The sequence below is a fragment of the Eumetopias jubatus genome, unplaced genomic scaffold, assembly GCF_037043125.1.
Source record: "Eumetopias jubatus isolate StellerSeaLion01/CBP00866 unplaced genomic scaffold, mEumJub1_p1.0 scaffold_12, whole genome shotgun sequence".
Lineage (NCBI taxonomy): Eukaryota > Metazoa > Chordata > Mammalia > Carnivora > Otariidae > Eumetopias > Eumetopias jubatus.
The window spans coordinates 69,720,624-69,737,528 of record NW_028274818.1 but is presented as its reverse complement, the minus strand read 5'-3'; the positions used below and the strand labels follow the sequence as shown (position 1 = coordinate 69,737,528).

General features: G+C 62.6%; 4 protein-coding genes across 13 annotated transcripts; 2 read left to right on the top strand and 2 right to left on the bottom strand.

Moving 5' to 3' along the window:
• The first annotated feature begins 225 nt into the window (after positions 1-225).
• CIAO3 (cytosolic iron-sulfur assembly component 3) lies at positions 226-7,850 on the top strand. Its single transcript, XM_028111627.2, has 11 exons — positions 226-328; positions 1,460-1,555; positions 2,953-3,096; positions 3,377-3,509; positions 3,971-4,105; positions 4,363-4,481; positions 4,679-4,808; positions 5,412-5,484; positions 5,957-6,094; positions 6,559-6,716; positions 6,918-7,850. The coding sequence occupies exons 1-11, from the start codon at positions 263-265 to the stop codon at positions 7,154-7,156; spliced, it is 1,431 nt and encodes a 476-aa protein (XP_027967428.1). The 5' UTR covers positions 226-262; the 3' UTR covers positions 7,157-7,850.
• Positions 7,078-10,994, bottom strand: HAGHL (hydroxyacylglutathione hydrolase like). Of its 10 annotated transcripts, XM_028111629.2 has the most exons (9): positions 10,821-10,994; positions 10,231-10,434; positions 9,905-9,969; positions 9,698-9,815; positions 9,513-9,621; positions 9,332-9,435; positions 8,996-9,097; positions 8,609-8,651; positions 7,886-8,315 (listed from the first exon to the last, which is right to left on the bottom strand). In XM_028111629.2, the coding sequence occupies exons 2-9, from the start codon at positions 10,333-10,335 to the stop codon at positions 7,990-7,992; spliced, it is 972 nt and encodes a 323-aa protein (XP_027967430.1). In that variant the 5' UTR covers positions 10,336-10,434; positions 10,821-10,994; the 3' UTR covers positions 7,886-7,989. The 10 variants fall into 10 exon arrangements, with proteins under 10 accessions (XP_087873385.1, XP_087873383.1, XP_027967430.1 ...); XM_088017257.1 differs by lacking the exons at positions 7,886-8,315; positions 10,821-10,994 and adding an exon at positions 7,080-7,708 and having other exon boundaries at positions 8,572-8,651; positions 10,231-10,608; XM_028111628.1 differs by lacking the exon at positions 10,821-10,994 and having other exon boundaries at positions 10,231-10,608.
• Positions 10,785-15,348, top strand: CCDC78 (coiled-coil domain containing 78). The gene is made up of 14 exons (XM_028111623.2): positions 10,785-11,614; positions 11,828-11,914; positions 11,995-12,081; positions 12,319-12,471; positions 12,565-12,618; positions 12,719-12,786; positions 12,910-12,988; positions 13,092-13,217; positions 13,408-13,595; positions 13,662-13,833; positions 14,007-14,050; positions 14,797-14,863; positions 14,940-15,040; positions 15,118-15,348. The coding sequence occupies exons 1-14, from the start codon at positions 11,411-11,413 to the stop codon at positions 15,227-15,229; spliced, it is 1,542 nt and encodes a 513-aa protein (XP_027967424.1). The 5' UTR covers positions 10,785-11,410; the 3' UTR covers positions 15,230-15,348.
• Positions 15,345-16,901, bottom strand: ANTKMT (adenine nucleotide translocase lysine methyltransferase). Its single transcript, XM_028111637.2, has 5 exons — positions 16,488-16,901; positions 16,209-16,313; positions 15,986-16,126; positions 15,731-15,781; positions 15,345-15,600 (listed from the first exon to the last, which is right to left on the bottom strand). Exons 1-5 carry the CDS (start codon positions 16,647-16,649, stop codon positions 15,379-15,381), a joined length of 681 nt encoding a protein of 226 aa, XP_027967438.2. The 5' UTR covers positions 16,650-16,901; the 3' UTR covers positions 15,345-15,378.
• Between the last annotated feature and the right edge of the window lie 4 nt (positions 16,902-16,905).

The following is a 16,905-nucleotide window of genomic DNA, read 5'->3' as shown; positions in this document are numbered from 1 at the left end:
GGCAGGTGAGCCCTGGGGGGAGGGAGACGTCACTCTGGTCTACTTGGCCCCTCCGCCCCATCCCAGGAGGCGGGGAAGGCCACAGACTCTTCCGCGGGGCAGGGCGGGCCAGCAGGGGGCGCGCGCCCTCCAGGCGCCCGGAGGGCGTGGCAAATGCGCATGCGCTGCGCGGGGCACTTTCCGGCAGCGTGGCGGAAAGAGCCTGCCGTTTCGCGCCGTTTGGCGACTTCTGAGCCCCGAGCCTGGCGGCAGTACGGCAGCCATGGCGTCGCCCTTCAGTGGGGCGCTGCAGCTGACAGACCTGGATGACTTCATCGGGCCGTCTCAGGTGGGCCGGCCCGCGTGGGCAGCGGCCGTGTCTGGGGCGGGGCCCCCCTGCCCCTTCAGTTTCTTCCCCTGAGAAACGGGATCGGAACCCAGGGACCCCCGCCCGCGCCCCCCGGGCCTCCGGCACTCCGGCCGGCTTCCTGCCGATGGGAAACCGAGGCCAGGGATGGCGATGGCCCGAGCCGGGTTACTGCTCCTCAAGGCATCGAGGAGCGAAGGGAGGCCAAGTCCGCGGGTGTGGGGTCGGGGCGAGCGGGTGAGGGGCGTGTCGAGTGCCCTGTCACTGTGGGTCCCGGGAAGCCGGGGGGAGCCCGGCAGGGCCGCCAGAGTCACCCCGCTGGGCAGCGGCGGGCTCGGGGCCGGGACGACCCTGTTCGCTTCCTCTGGTAGACAGCTGGGACTAACTCCACCGCTGGAGTCACCTGCCTTGACTGCCCAGTACACGTCAGGGTGTGCGGCCGTCGTTGACAGAGCTTGCCCCTAAGGGAGGCAGGACAGCCACACTTGAAAGTGGGCGTCGTCCTTATCTGGTGTACCTGCCTATCAAGCGCACCAGCTGCGCAGGACCAGGGCTGGGAGGGCCATAGCTAAGGAGTGCCGGGAGGAGGGGAAGGGTGGGGCTGGTCACAGCACCGTGGACAGGGCTCTCTGGGCCGGATCATCCCTGGAAAGGAAACGGCCAAAGAGGTTCTTGTAGTGACAGTGAGACCCCAAGAACTCGGGGAGTTGGGAAGAAAAATGAACTCCTTTCACTGGGCACCGGGCAGGGCGGTGACCTCCAAGCAAAGCATTCCTGCAGAGGTGCAGAAATGGTGGTTCCTGGGTGTCCTCTTAGTGGCCGGTCCACGTGCTGAGAACAAGAATAAAGGTCAGAGCCGAGAGGCGTGCAGGGGGTTAGCCTGTGGCCCGGTAACGCCAGCCTTCATCTGACAGCTGCAGAGTAACCGTTGGTGCCGGTGGGGTGTTAGAATGTGTGCCCTGTGTGCACGCAGGGTCAGCAGCCATCCTGCTGAGACTGCTTCTGTGGCCGGAGGAGAGGAGTCGGGCGTGGTGGCGTGACCGTCAGGTTGCCTCTCTTCTTGGGGAACCTCCATGCACTCAGGCCCCCATTTGGGGTCTCTTCCTGGTATAGGACTGCATCAAGCCCATGAAGGTGGATAAGAGGCCAGGAAGTGGCGTGGCCAAGATCCACATCGAAGATGATGGGAGTTACTTCCAGGTCAGTCAGGTAAGTTCCATCCCAGATGACCAAAAACATGTTTTTGCTGCTCTTTCCAGTCATGAGTACGGTGATCGTGAGACCTTTCACAGTGGTCAAATTCACTGTCACCAAGGCCAGGAGGGCAGGGATGGGACTGGGGTAGGGGTGGAGGGGCACAGAGGCCCTCTCTCTCCATGAGTTCTAATTGTGTGGGATTTTCCAGTTCAGACAGCTTGTTCTTGAACACCTGCTTCTTGAGTAATTATGTAATAACAAGATCCTGGTCTAAGGACTGTCTGCTATTTGGACCCTCAAGAACGTCTGTGCCATCCCATGACCACAGACACGGGCACACCTGGTCCAGGAACTCCTCCCAAGCAGGGGAGAAGCCTCAGGGTAGCACATGGTAGGGCTGGACCGGGGGTTCAAGAATTCCCAGGGAGAGAGCCAGCCGTTTGCTCAGGCCAGGAGTGTGACCCTGCAGCACACCACAGCTCCTGCCCAAACCCTGCACAGCACAGGGAAACGCCACCTCAGGGAAGGTGAGGTGAGGGCACCAATGGGCCCTGCCATCCCAAGCAGCATGGTTGATTTGGAGGGAAGTTGGGAAGCTTATTGGTCTCTTGACACAAAATCAAAGCCTGGGCCTTTAGGCCCATCTAACTCTAAAAATACGCACTGAGCTCAAATTGTGGCTTTGGTGTAAAGCGCCACCCTGATGAGCTGGGCTGGAAGGGAGTCCCCGTCTCCTCAGCCCTCTGGTCATATTCTGGGCTCTGCAGCTCACCCTGGCTCGACGCTTCCTGAGTTTACAGAGGGAGTAAAGGGGCTCAGCTGGGATCACTTGCATCTAGGGACAGTTGCAGAATATCAGCCTGGAGGCCCACGTCCAACACAAAGTTTTGCAACTGTTGGCCCTCTGGCCTTTGCTGCCTGTGTGTCTGTCCCCGTCTGGGGCTGGTGCTCACTGGGCAGAGTGCTGCCTCGCTCTGCCCTCTGCCCCTTCATCTTAGCCTTACCTTTCTCATCCTCCTGTTGGAGCCTGGCCTTTGACATTTTCCTATCTTCACAGCCCCACGAGTGCAGACTAGGAACCTCTGGCAAGTCACCCGCTCCTCTGCAGATTTCACGCCCACATTCCACCCCTGACAGGCTACAGGCCTTATTAATACGATTCTGATGTGCCAAGTGAGCTTGTGCCAAAGTTAGAATTTGATGGAGCTAGAATATGTATAGAATGTACATATCTCTATGACAAATATTTAATTTTTAGAAAATTGGTGACATTCAAAGTCAGCCAACTACCATGTTGGTTGTTGGTGTTGCAAGCCAGAGAATAAAGGTTTCCTGTAGGTTCCATTATCCCAAGAGCTCGTGTCCTTGTGCAGAGGGCCCTGTTGAATACTGAGTGCCTGTGCTTCCAGGATGGAGGGACTCAGAAGCTGGAGAAGGCCAAGATCTCGCTGGATGACTGCCTGGCATGCAGTGGCTGTGTTACCTCAGCGGAGACTGTGCTCATCACTCAGCAAAGCCACGAGGAGCTGCGGAAAGTTCTAGATGCCAATAAGGTAAGTGGTGGGCGGTCTTGGAGACTTTTTTAACCTGACATCAACCCCGGTATCCTTTGCTCTTGCTGTCAAGGGCTGCTGATCTCCAGGTCACTCCCACATTTTTAAAGGGGCGACAGTGGGATGTCAGTGAAGCACTTGTCATACTTCAACATTGAAGTGTTGGGCCCTACATGTACATAGAAACGACATGGCCCTGGAGGAAGGGCATGCACTCACCAGCACTGGACCTCTGTGGATCAGTGTGAAACACTCTGAGCACGTGTCCCTTGCTTTGCAGACGGCAGCCCCCGGTCAGCAGAGAATGGTTGTGGTTTCTGTCTCACCCCAATCCAGAGCGTCGCTGGCCGCAAGATTTCAGCTGACCCCTACAGACACTGCCAAGAAGCTGACTGCATTCTTTAAGAAACTCGGTAGGCACCAAACATCATGTGAACACTGTAGCTCAGCATATGGGGGGGGGGTCCCGCGAGGGGGCGCCTCCGAGTCACTGAACTCAAACACACCAGAACCGTTCTGAGTTGACCTCAGCCCAAAGTTTTGGTTTGACACAGGAGAGCTGTGCCTTTTAAGAGGGAGCCTTGTGAATCCTCTTTCTGCTTTCCCGGTCTGGAATTCGCCTGCTCCTCGTGTTGTTTTTAAATGATCACCAACGAGGCCCATTTCCCAGGTCCCTGGCAGGGTCCTGCTCAGATCGACTTTGGTCAACCTCTGTGAGCCACGAGCTGGGCTGGGAGGTTGTGGGCTTGGTGCCACCAGGGGCGTGGCCTGGTCCTGGACAAGTCATGGTGGGATCAGCTCCCTGGGGCATGGTCGGCCATGCCTCACCATTCAGCCACCCTTCATGTGGGTGAGGTGGGTGCTTGCTTTCCAGGGGTGCACTACGTGTTCGATACCGCCTTCTCAAGGAACTTCAGCCTCCTTGAGAGCCAGCGAGAATTTGTGCAGCGGTTCCGAGGACAGGCCAACTCCACACAGGCCTTGCCTGTGCTCACATCCGCCTGCCCAGGTGTGTCCATGCTGCTGGATGCGGGGAACGGGAATGCTGGGGCGGGGGGAGCGCAGGCTTCTGTCAGGATGGCCTCGAGAGTTACTTAGCTCCCCAAGACCGTGATCTCACGGATGCTAGCAGCACAAGACAGTGACAGCAGAGCAGGGACGTTCTGTAACGGGACCGTAACTCCTTGTACGAGTCAGTCTGTCCCACAATGTCCTGGCACTCACTGCCTAGCTGGTGAGATGCTCCGTTTGTTCTGTCGGCCTCAGGCTGGATCTGCTATGCTGAGAAGACGCACGGGAGCTTCCTCATCCCTTACCTCAGCACTGTCCGGTCCCCACAGCAGGTCATGGGCTCCCTGGTCAAGGACTTCTTTGCCCAGCAGCAGGTAACAGGAATGTTCCAGCTGTGAACGATTCACTGTCATCCTGAAAGATAAGCCAAGAGTTACAGTGTCCACAGACCCATACAAAGAATCTCGGTTTCATCCTGGCCGCTGGCCGGCTCTGCCACCCCCGCCTTACCCCATGGGCCCCTGTACTGTTCGGTCAGGCAGCGACTCCACATTTCCACATTTCTCGGCAGCATTTGACCCCCGACAGGATCTACCATGTGACAGTGATGCCCTGCTATGACAAAAAGCTAGAAGCTTCCAGACCAGACTTCTTCAGCCAGGAGCACCAGACTCGTGACGTGGATTGCGTTGTCACCACAGGTTGGGTCCCGCCATCCTGAGCCCAGGGCATGAATGGCATTGCCTGGGTCCTGCCCATCGGCTCTGGCTGGAGCTGCCATCCCCTGTGCACGAGGCACCCCCGGCACTACCTGGGCATTTGCTCTAAAATAGTCTGCATGGGGAGGTGGGCGGAGATTCTTGTCAGCCGCTCTGACTCACATAGGTCACCCCATTTCTGAGTTGAGCAGCCTTACGAGTCTCCCAAGTACTTAAAATCCGGAAAAGTAAACACTCAGGACCCCTGACAGTGGGGGGAAGGCCTCCCTGCGCGAACACGTGCCCATCCACCTCGTGGGAAGCTGTGACCACCCCGCTGCAGGCGTACCCTAGGGATGGGCATGCCCACCCCCTGCCATGTTGCTCTGAGGGTGGGCTGGGGGTCTGGGGAGCGGGCTGGCTCTTCTAAGGGGCTTCAGAAGTGGGCCTTCCTGGCCTCTGTGCCTGGGTTCATCCCCCACCCGCAAGCCAGGAGGTGGACGTTTGGGTGTCCATCTGCCAGGGACACATATGATGTGGGTTTCCTCGATGTTGTTTTTATCGAGATCTCAGCTGAAGAGCATCTGTGCTGGGGTCTTCTTGTAGGGGAAGTCTTCAAGTTGCTGGAGGAAGAAGGGGTCTCCCTCTCGCAACTGGAGCCAGCCCCCCTGGACAGTCTGTGAGTCACCTCCTAGTGTGGTGGAGCCTGGCGTCAGGGTCTCCTGCTGTGGGTTTGGGGGCTGCAGGTGTCTCAACAAGCAGAAGTGAGCACGTGGGGGTAGGCAGCGTCCCCTCGCTTTCTCTTCCCCACCATGGCTTCCTTCTAGTTGGTCCCATGTTTGCCCTGTGGCCTGTCTCGGTGTCCACAGAGGTGGTCAAGTTCATGAGATGGCCAGTGGACAGCTAACTGATGGTCATCAGAGCTGACCCCAATTCGACACAGGTCTGCACTCCCCAAAACAGGCTACTCAACAGAGGGACAGTCTTTCTCCAACCTGAGCTATCTCCTGACACACAGACAAAGCCCCCAGGTTTTGGGCTCCTTTACCATTTAGAAAAGCAACTCCCTCAAACGTGAAGAGACAGAAGTTACCCAACATCTCTGTAGACAGTAGCCCTGCTGCCACCTGAGGCCATGCCCTGCTCCCCAGGTGCAGCAGCGCATCTGCCCAAGAGCCCACCAGCCATCGGGGCGGGGGTTCTGGGGGCTACCTGGAGCACGTGTTCCAGCATGCAGCCCGGGAGCTCTTTGGAATCCATGTGGATGAGGTCACCTACAGACCCCTGAGGTCAGTGAGAAGGGCTGGAGCTTGGGGACAGGGGACAGGGCAGCCCAGCTCGGGCAGCCTTTGCCCTGGGTCCCCTCACTGAGGTGGGCTTGGAGGACAGCAGGCTGGGTTTGGCGAAGACGCAGGGCACCAGGTAGCTGAGCCCTCCTCTCCGGCTGGAGCTCTCCAGAGCTCTGCCTCCCCATCATAGTGGTCGAGAGCCCCCAGAGGCCATGGTGGCAGGGTCCATTCCGACATAATGCCCCCTTCCACAGACGGGGGGCTGGGGGCTATCTGACCTCACCACGCCTCATGGCCATCCTCAGGAGGGAGGCGGTTCCCATTCTAAAGATCGGGACACTGAGTGGAAGTGAGCTTTCTGCCCTCCCCTTCCATCACCATCCCCTGTAGAGGAGCCAGTCAGGGTGGCCCATGTGCCTGCAGGGTTGGGAAGCAGGAGGGAGCCTGGCCTGTGCCCCCCTCAGGAACAAGGACTTCCAGGAGGTGACCCTGGAGAAGGAGGGCCGCGTCCTGCTGCACTTTGCCGCAGCCTACGGCTTCCGCAACATCCAGAACCTGGTGCAGAAACTCAAGCGAGGGCGCTGCCCGTACCATTACGTGGAGGTCATGGCCTGCCCCTCAGGTAGCTGTGGCACGGGGGCCCTTTCTAGCACGAGGGTTGCAGGCAGGGTCCCACCCGGGCAGGGGGGCTGGAAGTGGAGCATCTGTCCTCACCCCGACCTGGGTGGTCAGGAGGTCAGGAGAGCCAGTGGGGGGGGGGGCTGTGCCGTACCCCCTGCAGGCATCCCCGTCATGACTATGCTCTTGCCTGCCCTGCTCACAGGCTGTCTGAACGGCGGAGGCCAGCTCAAGGCCCCCGGCACGCCCAGTAAGGCGCTTCTCCAGCACGTGGAGATGCTGTATGGCATGGTCAGGACCGAGGCGCCGGAGGAGGTGCCTGGCGTCCAGGAACTGTACAGGTGCTGGCTGCAGGGCGAGGGCTCAGAGCGGGCTGGCCACCTGCTGCACACGAGCTACCACACGGTGGAGAAGGCCAGCTCCGGCCTCAGCATCAGGTGGTAGGAGGCCTCCTCACAGGGCTGCCGGGCCCAGCACAGCCCGTACTGGGACGCCCATGAAGCTCATGTCCTGAGACCCCAGGGATCGCCCCCAAAACACTGACTGCGCTAACCCACAGAGAAACAGGACTCGGGACCCACAGTCAGGCAAGGTGACCTCCAGCCTGCCCTCACCCAGACTCCCCAGGGCGGGGGGCCAGAGGTCCCACAAGGTCCCAGAACCTCCCCATGGGGCCAGGTCTGCGAGCAGTGTCCTCGCTGCTCCTGCCTGGAGACCCAGGTGAAGCCCAGTCCCATGGGCAGCTTAAGGTAGAGCGAAAGTGGGACTCCTCATCCCCATTCCTGGAGTCACCCCTGAAGCTGGGTGTGCCAGGCTGGGGGCAACCCACCTGCCCTAGACAGAGAGAACGCTGGCCAGAGAGGGGCACCCAGCCCACTGAGCTCCATGCTGGAGATGGCGTACCTGCCCCACCTGGAACTGGGCATTGAGGACGTCGTGGCCTCTGGGACCTGACAACATGCATTTCTGGGCAGAGTTCCAAGCGAGAAGCAGGCTCTGTTAGAAAGACCCTGTGAGATCAGGCACTAAGTCCATCTCCACAGCTGGGTTATGGGGGTGGGGGAGAGGCAGATCGGGGTGAGCCCACCAGGCCTGTTGTGACAGAGCTCCAAATCTAATAAAGGGATCTCTCTGAAAATGGCTCCAAGTCCAAGAGCATCTACAAGCATCAAGAACCTTTCACAGCTTTATTCAAAGTTCGGAAGCCCTGTGCACTCCAGCACGCTGCTTCTGAAACGTCCAGACCTCAGGGCTCACATGCACCCCAGACAGGGGCCTCACATGTCCAGGGCCAGGGCACCCCCCCCACCAAGGCTGGACAGCCAGCTGGGCAGGGCCATGGAAGGTTCCAGAGGCAATCCTCCTGTGGGCTCAGTCGGCCGAGGTTTGAAGGAGAGATGTACTGCCTGCCCCCACAGCGGGTCTACTTGGGGCTCATTTCTGTCGAGGTGTGCCCAGGAGCCCCCACTGCAGTGCCAGGAGAGCCCGAGCCTGTGGCTGCACCGGCTCAGCCGCCCGCTGGAAGCTCGCCCGCTCCTTGCAAAGTGCCTCCAGGACCTCAGCTGGGGCTGCCTTCCCTGTGAACTTGCGCACAGGCTCTTCTCTGTGGGGAAAGGGGACACCGTGGGGAGTCTGTTGGGGAACTGCCAGGGGGTGTTGGCAGAGGACACTTAAAGAGCAGCTGCTCCCTGGTGCCAGTCAGCCCAATAACCAGTCCCCTGGCACCTCCTGCAGTGCCCAAATGATGCCAAAGAGGACCAAAGGACAGCAGGCCAGCTACAAGGCATCCTGCTCTGGGGCGCAGCCCCTGGGGTGGGCACGGGGCCCCCATAAGGCCTGGGACGCCGATCAGTACTCACGCCACCCTTAGGAAAGGGTTGTAGAGAAGCTCCTCACTCAGGGTGGATGGTACTGTGGGCATGTCGTCCTCGTCCCTCTTCTGGAATGACCACAGGCCCTTGTCACAGCCTTGTCTTGAAAGCCCCAGGCAACTCGGCTCCGCTCCTTCTACTCACCCCTTCCTGGGGGCGGGAGCAGAAGAAGGGCTGCCTCGCCCCATCTGGCCCTTGAGGGCAGCCACCCCTGGGCCAGTCCTACCAGCTGCCCAGGCCCCTATCCAAAGCCACCCACTCCTCCCCTCCCCAGTAGGAGCCTTAGTCAGTGGTGGAGCCCAGGCTAAGCCAGGTCAGGTCAAGTCTGACGCCCCCTGCAGTGCCCCTCCTCTGCCCCAACCTTCATCCACCCTCCAAGCCTCTAGGGGGAAAAAGGGAGGGGTGGCCGCACCTTAGCCCATGACAGCTTGGCTCTCACATGGTCATTGCCGGGCTCCACTTTCTGTGCAAACTCAAGGTTGCCCAGCGTGTGCTCATGACCACAGAACACCTTCTGGAGAAAGGAGGCACTCAGGGGGTGCACAGTGCTGCCACAGGCAGAGATGGGGAGGCGCTCCCCCGGGCTGGCCTGGCCCCTCCCTGGACCCCAGCACCCCATGCCTGGTCTGCCTTGGCTCCTCGGCTGATGAGTGTTCATTCTGCACCCCTGTGGCACAAGTCACGGACAGAGCCTGCAGGTTGTACAGGGCGGCTGGACCCTGCGGGAGGGGAAGGGATGGCCGCTCACCGTCTCCGGAGGCAGGCTGCCCAAGGTCTCTGTCAGGCTCTCGTACATCTGCTGAGCTGTGCTCTCCAGGCGCAAGCCACAGCCAGCCACCGACAGCGCATCCCCTGGGGAGGACAGCAGGTCAGAGAAGGTGGGGCAGGGTCAGAGGGAGGCGGAGCTGGTGGGGCGGGGCAGCCAGTACCCGAGAACACCGCGGGCGGATCCGGACACTCCTCTTCCCACAGGAAGTAGCTCATGTGGCCGGAGGTGTGGCCCGGCGTCAGGAGACAGCGCACGTGGATGGCCCCAAACTGCGGCAGAGGGGCGGGCGGCTGGTGAGGCGGGAGGGCCCAAGGCGATTCCCCGCCCTCCCGGGCGCGCGCTCACCCGCAGCTCCTCGCCGTGCACCAGCCTGCGGGTCAGCGCGCAGATGCGCTCGTCCGCGCCCAGCACCGCCAGCCCCGGCCGCAGCCGCGCCAGTTCCACGTTGCCCCGCGCGTGGTCCCTGCGGACGGGCGGGAGCAGGATCACGCCGGGCTCGGGGTGGGGCAGGGGCGATGCCCTCGCGCCTCGGCCCGCCCCGACCGCGCTCACCAGTGGTGGTGGGTGGTCAGCACGGTTGTCAGTGATACCCCCTCCCGGCCCACGATCTCCAGCAGCTGAAAGGGACGGAGTTAGGGAGATTTGGTAGGGCCAGCTGGCCGCCCCCACCCCCCGCCCCCGGCTAGGGTGCCAGGTGTGATGTACAGAGTCCCAGGCGGGCCAGGAGGCGTGGGGGTAAGGGAGACCCCGCAGACAGTAAGTGAGCGCCCAGGGCGTATGACAACAGGCACCAGGGAGGGGGAAACGGAGGTCAGAGGTGGTCCTAACTTCAGGGCAGACCCAAAATAATCGCGGAACCGCCCACAGGTTGCCCTCACCCTCTTGGGCACGGCCACGTCCACGGCCACAGCCTCCCGCGTGCGCTCCTCGATGACCAGGTACATGTAGTTATCCTCGAGCACAGGGATGACCTTGACCTTCATGGTCGCAGAGCTCGGGCACCCCGCGTCTTCTCGAGAGGCCCCCAGGCTTTCGAACCCCTTCCTCAGGGCGGGGCCTTCCCTCTCCAGGCCAAAGCAGGGCTGTGCGAGGGAGGGGTCAGCTCCACACACACATTGAGGGCCAGAAAGGGAGCCAGCTCGCTGCTCCACGGACGTCCCGGAAGAGCGTTGCTGAAGCCCACGCCCCAGGCTCAAGCCCGGACGGCCAGCGCGGACGCCAGCCCCCGGCGACAGCGACAGCGACGCCGTCGCCGCCCGCCGCCCGCCGCGCAAGCCCCGCCCCTCGCGACGACGCAGCTGCCCGGGCCCCGCCCATCCCGCGCCGCGGGCCCCGCCTTCCCCGTGAACCACGCCCTCCTGTTTCACTCTGCGCGTCGCGCCTAGGCCACGCCCCTCTCCAGGCCCGCCCCGCCCTCCAGGTCCCCCTGCTGCCGGGGCGCGACTCCGGCCCCGAACCGTTTCCTTACCCGCAGGGGCTACGCCAGCGCGGACCGTCTGAAAGACGGCCGGACAGACACGGGCCTCAGACGCTGGCCACGGGACTTGAACGGAGCACGGCGCTCGGCCTGGCTACCGCCAACGACCTGTGCCCCGGCGCAGGGAGCAAGCGTGCGCGGCCTGGGGCGCGCGCGTTCCCGATGGGGCCCGCACGCACGTCCGGGACCGCTGCTCCCGGCCCTCCGGCGCCGCTTCCGCGAAGCCCTCCTGGCGCCGGGGCTGATCCAGTCCTGAGTCCCCCAGCGCCTTGACTGGAACGCCTGCGCCCCCTTCCCTCGGGCTGGAGGCGGGGAAACCTTACCGTTCGTTCACCTGCCCATCCCAGCGCCCAACCAGAAACAGTAGGCACGCAGAAGGCGCCTACTCTGTGAACCCCCATGGCAGGGCAGGCACCCTGTGCGAGGACAGCAGTGACAGCAGCGGTCGCTCCATTCTGTGCTGGGCCTTCTCATGAACTCCTGGTTCCATCAGTGCCCAGGATAAATGCTGCGGCGCCGGAAACCAGAAAGGATGGGGAGCCATATAGGGAAAAAGCTGAGGGAGTTCCCCACCCCCAGCAATGCCCTCGTGGGTGGGGCCCCCAGAGCTCCGGGGATCAGCAGGGGACCAACAGAGGCCTTGGCAACACAAGCCACAGTGTTGCAGCAACAGGCCAGTAGGTAAGGAGACACTGCATCTGGGAAGGCCAGAGTCCCTTCGGTCTATGGAGCATGCGGCAGCCACAGGCCCCAGGCCAGCGCCCCCACCTGGGGCCAGTGAGAACGTGAGTCCCTCCAGGACACTTCTGCTTCTGCCAGGGGGTCGGGGGTCCTCCCTATACCCTCAGAGTCCAGGAGAAACTGCCCTAGCTCAGGCAGGCTGTGTGTGGAGGGGGTATTGGGGAGGGGGAAGTGCATGGCTGGTGGCTCCTTGGGAGTGGAGTCCACCGCCCAAGCCTGAGACCCAACTGGGGGGTGGGGGGGTGATGCCTCCCCAGGTTCTGCCACAAGCGGAGGACTGGACAACCAACCTCAAGACAGAGCTTCTCTCAGATCTACAGCTGAGTGAGGAGCACCGACTGCAGGTGGGTGTGGGGGCCCTAGGGTGCTAGCTAGCAATAGGGAGGGTCCCACAGGCACCACCTCTTACCCTGTCCACCCACAGATCTCCAAGGAGTTGGTCGACCTACAGATCACAACACATCACCTGCGGGAGCAGCATGAGGCTGAACTCTTCGAGCTGAAGAGTGAGGTGGGTGCTGGTATGTGCCCACATGTGCCAGCCCGAGCACATGGGGGGGATACATACCTAGGACCAGTGCTGTGAGGGGTCTAGGTACACCCATGTGATTGTACACACTCATGCAGTGTCTGTGAGTTCCCACATCTCCTGTGTGTGCTGTGTGTCCTTGTATGTACCCAGATGATGTTGACCTACCCTGGGTGGCCTGGCAGGCGGGTGCACCTGCTCACCCTAGTCATCCTGCAGGTCCTACGGCTGGAGAGCCGGGTGCTAGAGCTGGAACTGCATGGAGATTGCACAGCCCCCCTAGAGGCTGGCCTGGGGCACCACCAGGAGCTGGCCCAGGGGCTCCAGCACAAGGCCTGGGAGCAGGGACGCTCCATCCACCACAGACCTCAGGTCACCATGAGTGCATGCAGGGCCTGGCTGGGTGGGAGCCCAACAGGGGTGCAGTAGAGGCACAGTGAGGTTGGGACCGACTCTCTCATACAGGCACAGCCTGAGGACTTCCTGACCCCTAGGGATGAACAGCGGCTGGGGAACAGCGTGAGTGTGCAGCCACCTAGCGTGGGAATCTGTCCAGATTTCTCCCAGCCCAGGGTGGTGTTGGGCAGTGCCAGGAACCCAGATCTTGTGTACCCCGCAGCTGCAGGGAGAATGGAAGCGGGTGCTGGAGCAGCACAAGGCCCAGAAGCAGGCACTGGAGACCCGTGTGTGAGTAGCTGCCTCACTTGGGATGGAGGGGATCCAGACCGCACCAGGCTCAGAGTGGCTTTTCCCAAGAGCAGAGGGAGTCCCCACCCTGGGCCCAGCTGAGCTTCACATGCTTGTCCGCAGGGCAGACCTGGGCATGCGGCTGCAGGGAGCCCAACAGGAGGCCAGGACAGCTGGGCAGCAACTAGCTGCACAAGCCATGGTGAGGCCCAGCCTTACCCACTTTGAGATCTAGTAGGTGGTGTCCTACAGTCTGCAAAGGTCCACCCCGTGGAGTGTGGGTTCAAGGCTGCCTCCACCCCCAGGTGTTGTCTGCCTGCCAAGGCCAGCTGCGCCAGGCTGAGGCAGAGAATGCCCAGCTGCAGTTGCAGCTCAAGAAACTGAACGAAGAGTATGCCGTCCAGCTGCAGCGCTGTGCCCGAGCCGTGGCCGTGAGCACCGGGTGGGGTGGCCCTGTGGTGAGAGGGAGGCCTCGCGTCCTGGGGAGTCCAAGCCCAGCCTGGGTGGGCCCGCCTGCGGCTCGGCTCCCTCCGCTCCGCATAGGGGATTGTGGGAAGCAGTGTGCGCCCGGCAAGCCCCGCCCCCTTGGCCCTGGCCCCAGCCCCGCCCCATCACCTCCAGGAGTATGCGAAAGGCACGGGCCGGGAGCCGGCCGCGGCAACCCTCCGCACATTCCTGGAGACTACTCTGGAGGACATGCGGGCAGCGCACCGCCGCCGTGAGCAGCAGTTGGCCCGGGCTGCTCGTGCCTACCGCAAGCGCCTGGCAGATGTGAGCCGTAGACACGAGGAGCTGCTGGCCGCCCGCAGGTGGGCCCCTCCCTGAGACGGGCACCTGGGGTGGGGTGGCCCTATGTGACGTGGCACATGGCTTAGTGTGCAGCAGGTGCTGGCCGACTCCACTGGGGCACCCGGGACCCCCAAAGCTACTTTTGATGCAGCCACCTCACACCTGGAGCCACTGTCTCTGCACCTGGTCTCTGAACTTGGCCACCCGGGAGCGGCCCAGGCCAGGCTGGAGACAAAGCTCCAAAAGCTCCAGGCCCAGGTGAGCTCTCCCTGCTGCCCTACACTGGCCTTGGAGCACAGCACCCCAGAACACACCCCAGGCCCATCCCAGGCTCAGCAAAGACCCCATCCCTGAGCAGCCTGCTTCATTCAGCCAACAGAGAATCCCTACCACAGCCCACCAGGCTCATGATGCTGCTCTTGTTCCTACAGAAGGGGCCCAATGAAGCCTCCCAGGGGGGCACGTCAGAGCCGCAGTGAGTACCCTGGGGTGGGTGATGGGAGGACCTGCAGGGGGATCATTCATTTATTCTTCCAACTCTTAAGCCCTGGGTGGGGCTTTGGTTGCGGTGGTGAACAAGGTGGCCCATCTGTGCCCTTGGGTTTCAGTCTGTATGGGAGACATCAATAATCACAGAAACCAAGCACCTGGGTGAAGTGGGGCCCTGACAGGAGAGGGGCTGACCTTGAATGGGAGGGTCAGGGAGATCCCCTGAGAAAGGCACATTTCAGTGAGACCCAGGGGACATAAGGATGAAGAGGTGTGGTGGATGGCCAGCAGAAGCCCTGGCCCCGGGACAGGACAGAAGCAGGCTGCCTGGTGGCTTTCACAGCCCTTGCCTCTGGGCCTCCATGTTCCAAACTGTGCAATGGGCAGGGGCTGGTATCAGCTCAACTCCCAGAGTTTTGAGAAATAAACCCCTAGAATGGGGGGAGGCCCCCCCATCAACACCCATACAGCACTGGGGTCACTGTTTGGTCTCGTGGCTTAGCCCTCCGTGAGCGGCCAGTAGGCCCTCTGGACCTGGGCTGCCCTGCCCCCATGTACCTACCGATGGCTCAAAGGCCCAAGCAGGGCCGAGTGGACAGGTGGGCCCATGCTGTCCTGACTTTGCTCCCAGCAGGCAAGTCAGGCATCTAGGTGCCCCAACTTGAGCAAGGTGATTGATCAACACCTGGCCTAATGCTGGCCCTCATACCTGCCCCTCCCTCCCTCTCACAGGGGCCAGGAAGCTGCATCCTGGGCCCAGATCCACCAGAAGCTCCAAGACTTCTCCCGTGGCACCCAGGTAATAGGCAAGGTCTGGCTGGGGGCCCCTTCTCACACTTTGTCCAGCCTCATAGCTTATGCCCTCCCTATGGCAGGCGGAGCTGGAACGCGAGCGGGCACTGCTACTAGTACGGGCCACGATGGCTGAGGAGCAACTTTCTGAGCTACGGGAGTATGTGGACCAGCACCTCGGCAGGTGGGCCTCAGTCCCAGGTAACAGAGCTGGGCTTGTGCACAGCCAGGCAGGTGACTAATCCTGACCCCTCTGAGCAGGTACAGACAGGAGATCCTGAGGCTGAGGAAGCTCATGGGTACAGAGAACGCCTGGAAAGTGGGGGCCACACCTCCAATCAAGCCCCAGCACCCAAAGACCCAAAGCCACTAGCCAGCTGTCACACTCAGAGCAGAACTCTTCACAGCCAGCATGGAGCCCCCCTCACAGCACCCCCTTGGAGGGGGGGCAGTCATCCACCTAGCCCACCACCCAACAAGAGTCAGGACAGAGTCCACCGAGTCTTTATTTTGTCCAAATGGTCAGCCGGCCTGAGAATTGGGGGCCCCAGGGACTGAGGCAGAACTGGGTCCTGGGGAGGCCTGACCGGCCGACCCACCACTACGGACATCATAGGCCCAGACGCGGTCCACACCCTCACCCATCACAGCCACAGGCTGCCACGTGGGGAGCGGGTAGCGCCCCGACACCACTCGGGCCCCTTCGGGCAGCTCTGCCTGCAGCTTGTCTTCCAGCAGTGGGAGCTGTGGGAGAGAGCAGGAGGGTAGGGTACGCACGATGGAACACGGCTGCCCTGCCCATCCTCCTCCAGGCCCAGCACACACACGAAGGATGGCCTGGGCCTCCCCTGTAGCTAGCAGACCCCAGACCTACCACGCTAGGGGCCAGGAACACTGACACGTTGTGGCAGTCCCTCAGGTTCACCTGCAAAAAGAGGTCACCCCGGCAGGGAGTAGAGCCCCGGCCAAGGAGGTCTGGTGGGCATGTGGGCACTGTGGCTTCCAAGTCCTGGCCCCAGCCCACGCAGGTGGCAGGGGAAGCTGGGGTTGTCAGCACAGTGGCCGACCAGCACTGGAAGTGTGGAGGTCAGGTGCAGGGTCTGAGGGGCTCCTGGACTCCCTGGGTTACCTTCCAGAGGTCCTCACGGCGGTAGCAGACGCTGCCGGCACAGCCTGCCCTCCAGGCATGCAGCCGAGCCAGCCCCACTAGCCACGGGTTCAGCTCGTAGCCCACAGCCGGGCGGAGACCGCACCTGTGGGCGGCCAGCACCTGTGGGCACAGGAGACTGTGGGGACCAGAAGGAGGTGCGCTGGCGAGAGCCCCCCCACCCACGGACACACGCACTCCTTACGATCCTGCCATCGCCAGAGCCTAGGTCCACCATCTTTCCCGGCCGACCTCGCAGCAGCGACAGCACGTGGTCCACCTGCCGCTCACTCGCACCGACATAGGGCACCTAGAGGCGAGGAGGCAGGCGAGGCTGGGTCCCCAAGCCCGAGTCACGGCGGGGCAGGGAGGGAGGACCGGGAGCCGGCCTCCGGAGCCTCCTGTCTGGGCGCGGGCGCCCTGCCCCACCTGCAGCCTGCCCCCACGCGCCGCCGGCCCCGAGGGGCAGCCCCCGGCCCCGCACCTGTAGCCGCAGCGGCACACGACGGAAGCCGGGCTGCAGCAGCAGCGCCCACGCGGCGTAGACGGCCAGGCCCGAGCCCACCGCCGCCTGCAGCAGCTCCAGCACGCCCAGCCGCCGCTCGCGCAGCTCCCTCATCGCCTCGCCCGGCTCGTCCTGCTCCATGGCTGCGCCCCGCGCGGCTCAGGGTCGTCCCGCCCCGACGTCCCTCCCGGGCTCGGGTCCGAGACCCTCCCGCGCCGGACAGCACCCTCGCCCCTGCCCCGTGCCCACCCGGTTCCTAACGGAGACGCCGGAAGTGGCGGGGCGGAGGCCTCGGCGGGGCGCCGGAAGCGGCCTTCCCCTGGCGTTCCGCCCGGGCCCGGGGCCCTTCCCGCGCGTTCCGGGCCGCGGAGCCTGGCCCTCCGTGTCCCGCTCAAAG

Excerpts from the sequence above, each read along its gene's own strand:
- CIAO3 (XM_028111627.2), top strand. The coding sequence starts at position 263 with ATGGCGTCGCCCTTCAGTGGGGCGCTGCAGCTGACAGACCTGGATGAC. Across the intron at positions 329-1,459 it reads ACTTCATCGGGCCGTCTCAG|GACTGCATCAAGCCCATGAA; the intron begins GTGGGCCGGCCC and ends TTCCTGGTATAG. Across the intron at positions 6,717-6,917 it reads GGTCATGGCCTGCCCCTCAG|GCTGTCTGAACGGCGGAGGC; the intron begins GTAGCTGTGGCA and ends CCCTGCTCACAG.
- HAGHL (XM_028111629.2), bottom strand. The coding sequence starts at position 10,335 with ATGAAGGTCAAGGTCATCCCTGTGCTCGAGGATAACTACATGTACCTG. Across the intron at positions 9,816-9,904 it reads CTGACCACCCACCACCACTG|GGACCACGCGCGGGGCAACG; the intron begins GTGAGCGCGGTC and ends GCCCGTCCGCAG. Across the intron at positions 9,436-9,512 it reads TCCGCCCGCGGTGTTCTCGG|GGGATGCGCTGTCGGTGGCT; the intron begins GTACTGGCTGCC and ends TGTCCTCCCCAG.
- CCDC78 (XM_028111623.2), top strand. The coding sequence starts at position 11,411 with ATGCCCTCGTGGGTGGGGCCCCCAGAGCTCCGGGGATCAGCAGGGGAC. Across the intron at positions 12,082-12,318 it reads TCTTCGAGCTGAAGAGTGAG|GTCCTACGGCTGGAGAGCCG; the intron begins GTGGGTGCTGGT and ends GTCATCCTGCAG. Across the intron at positions 15,041-15,117 it reads GTGGACCAGCACCTCGGCAG|GTACAGACAGGAGATCCTGA; the intron begins GTGGGCCTCAGT and ends CCCTCTGAGCAG.
- ANTKMT (XM_028111637.2), bottom strand. The coding sequence starts at position 16,649 with ATGGAGCAGGACGAGCCGGGCGAGGCGATGAGGGAGCTGCGCGAGCGG. Across the intron at positions 15,782-15,985 it reads GCCGTGAGGACCTCTGGAAG|GTGAACCTGAGGGACTGCCA; the intron begins GTAACCCAGGGA and ends CTCTTTTTGCAG. Across the intron at positions 15,601-15,730 it reads TGTTCCTGGCCCCTAGCGTG|CTCCCACTGCTGGAAGACAA; the intron begins GTAGGTCTGGGG and ends TCTCTCCCACAG.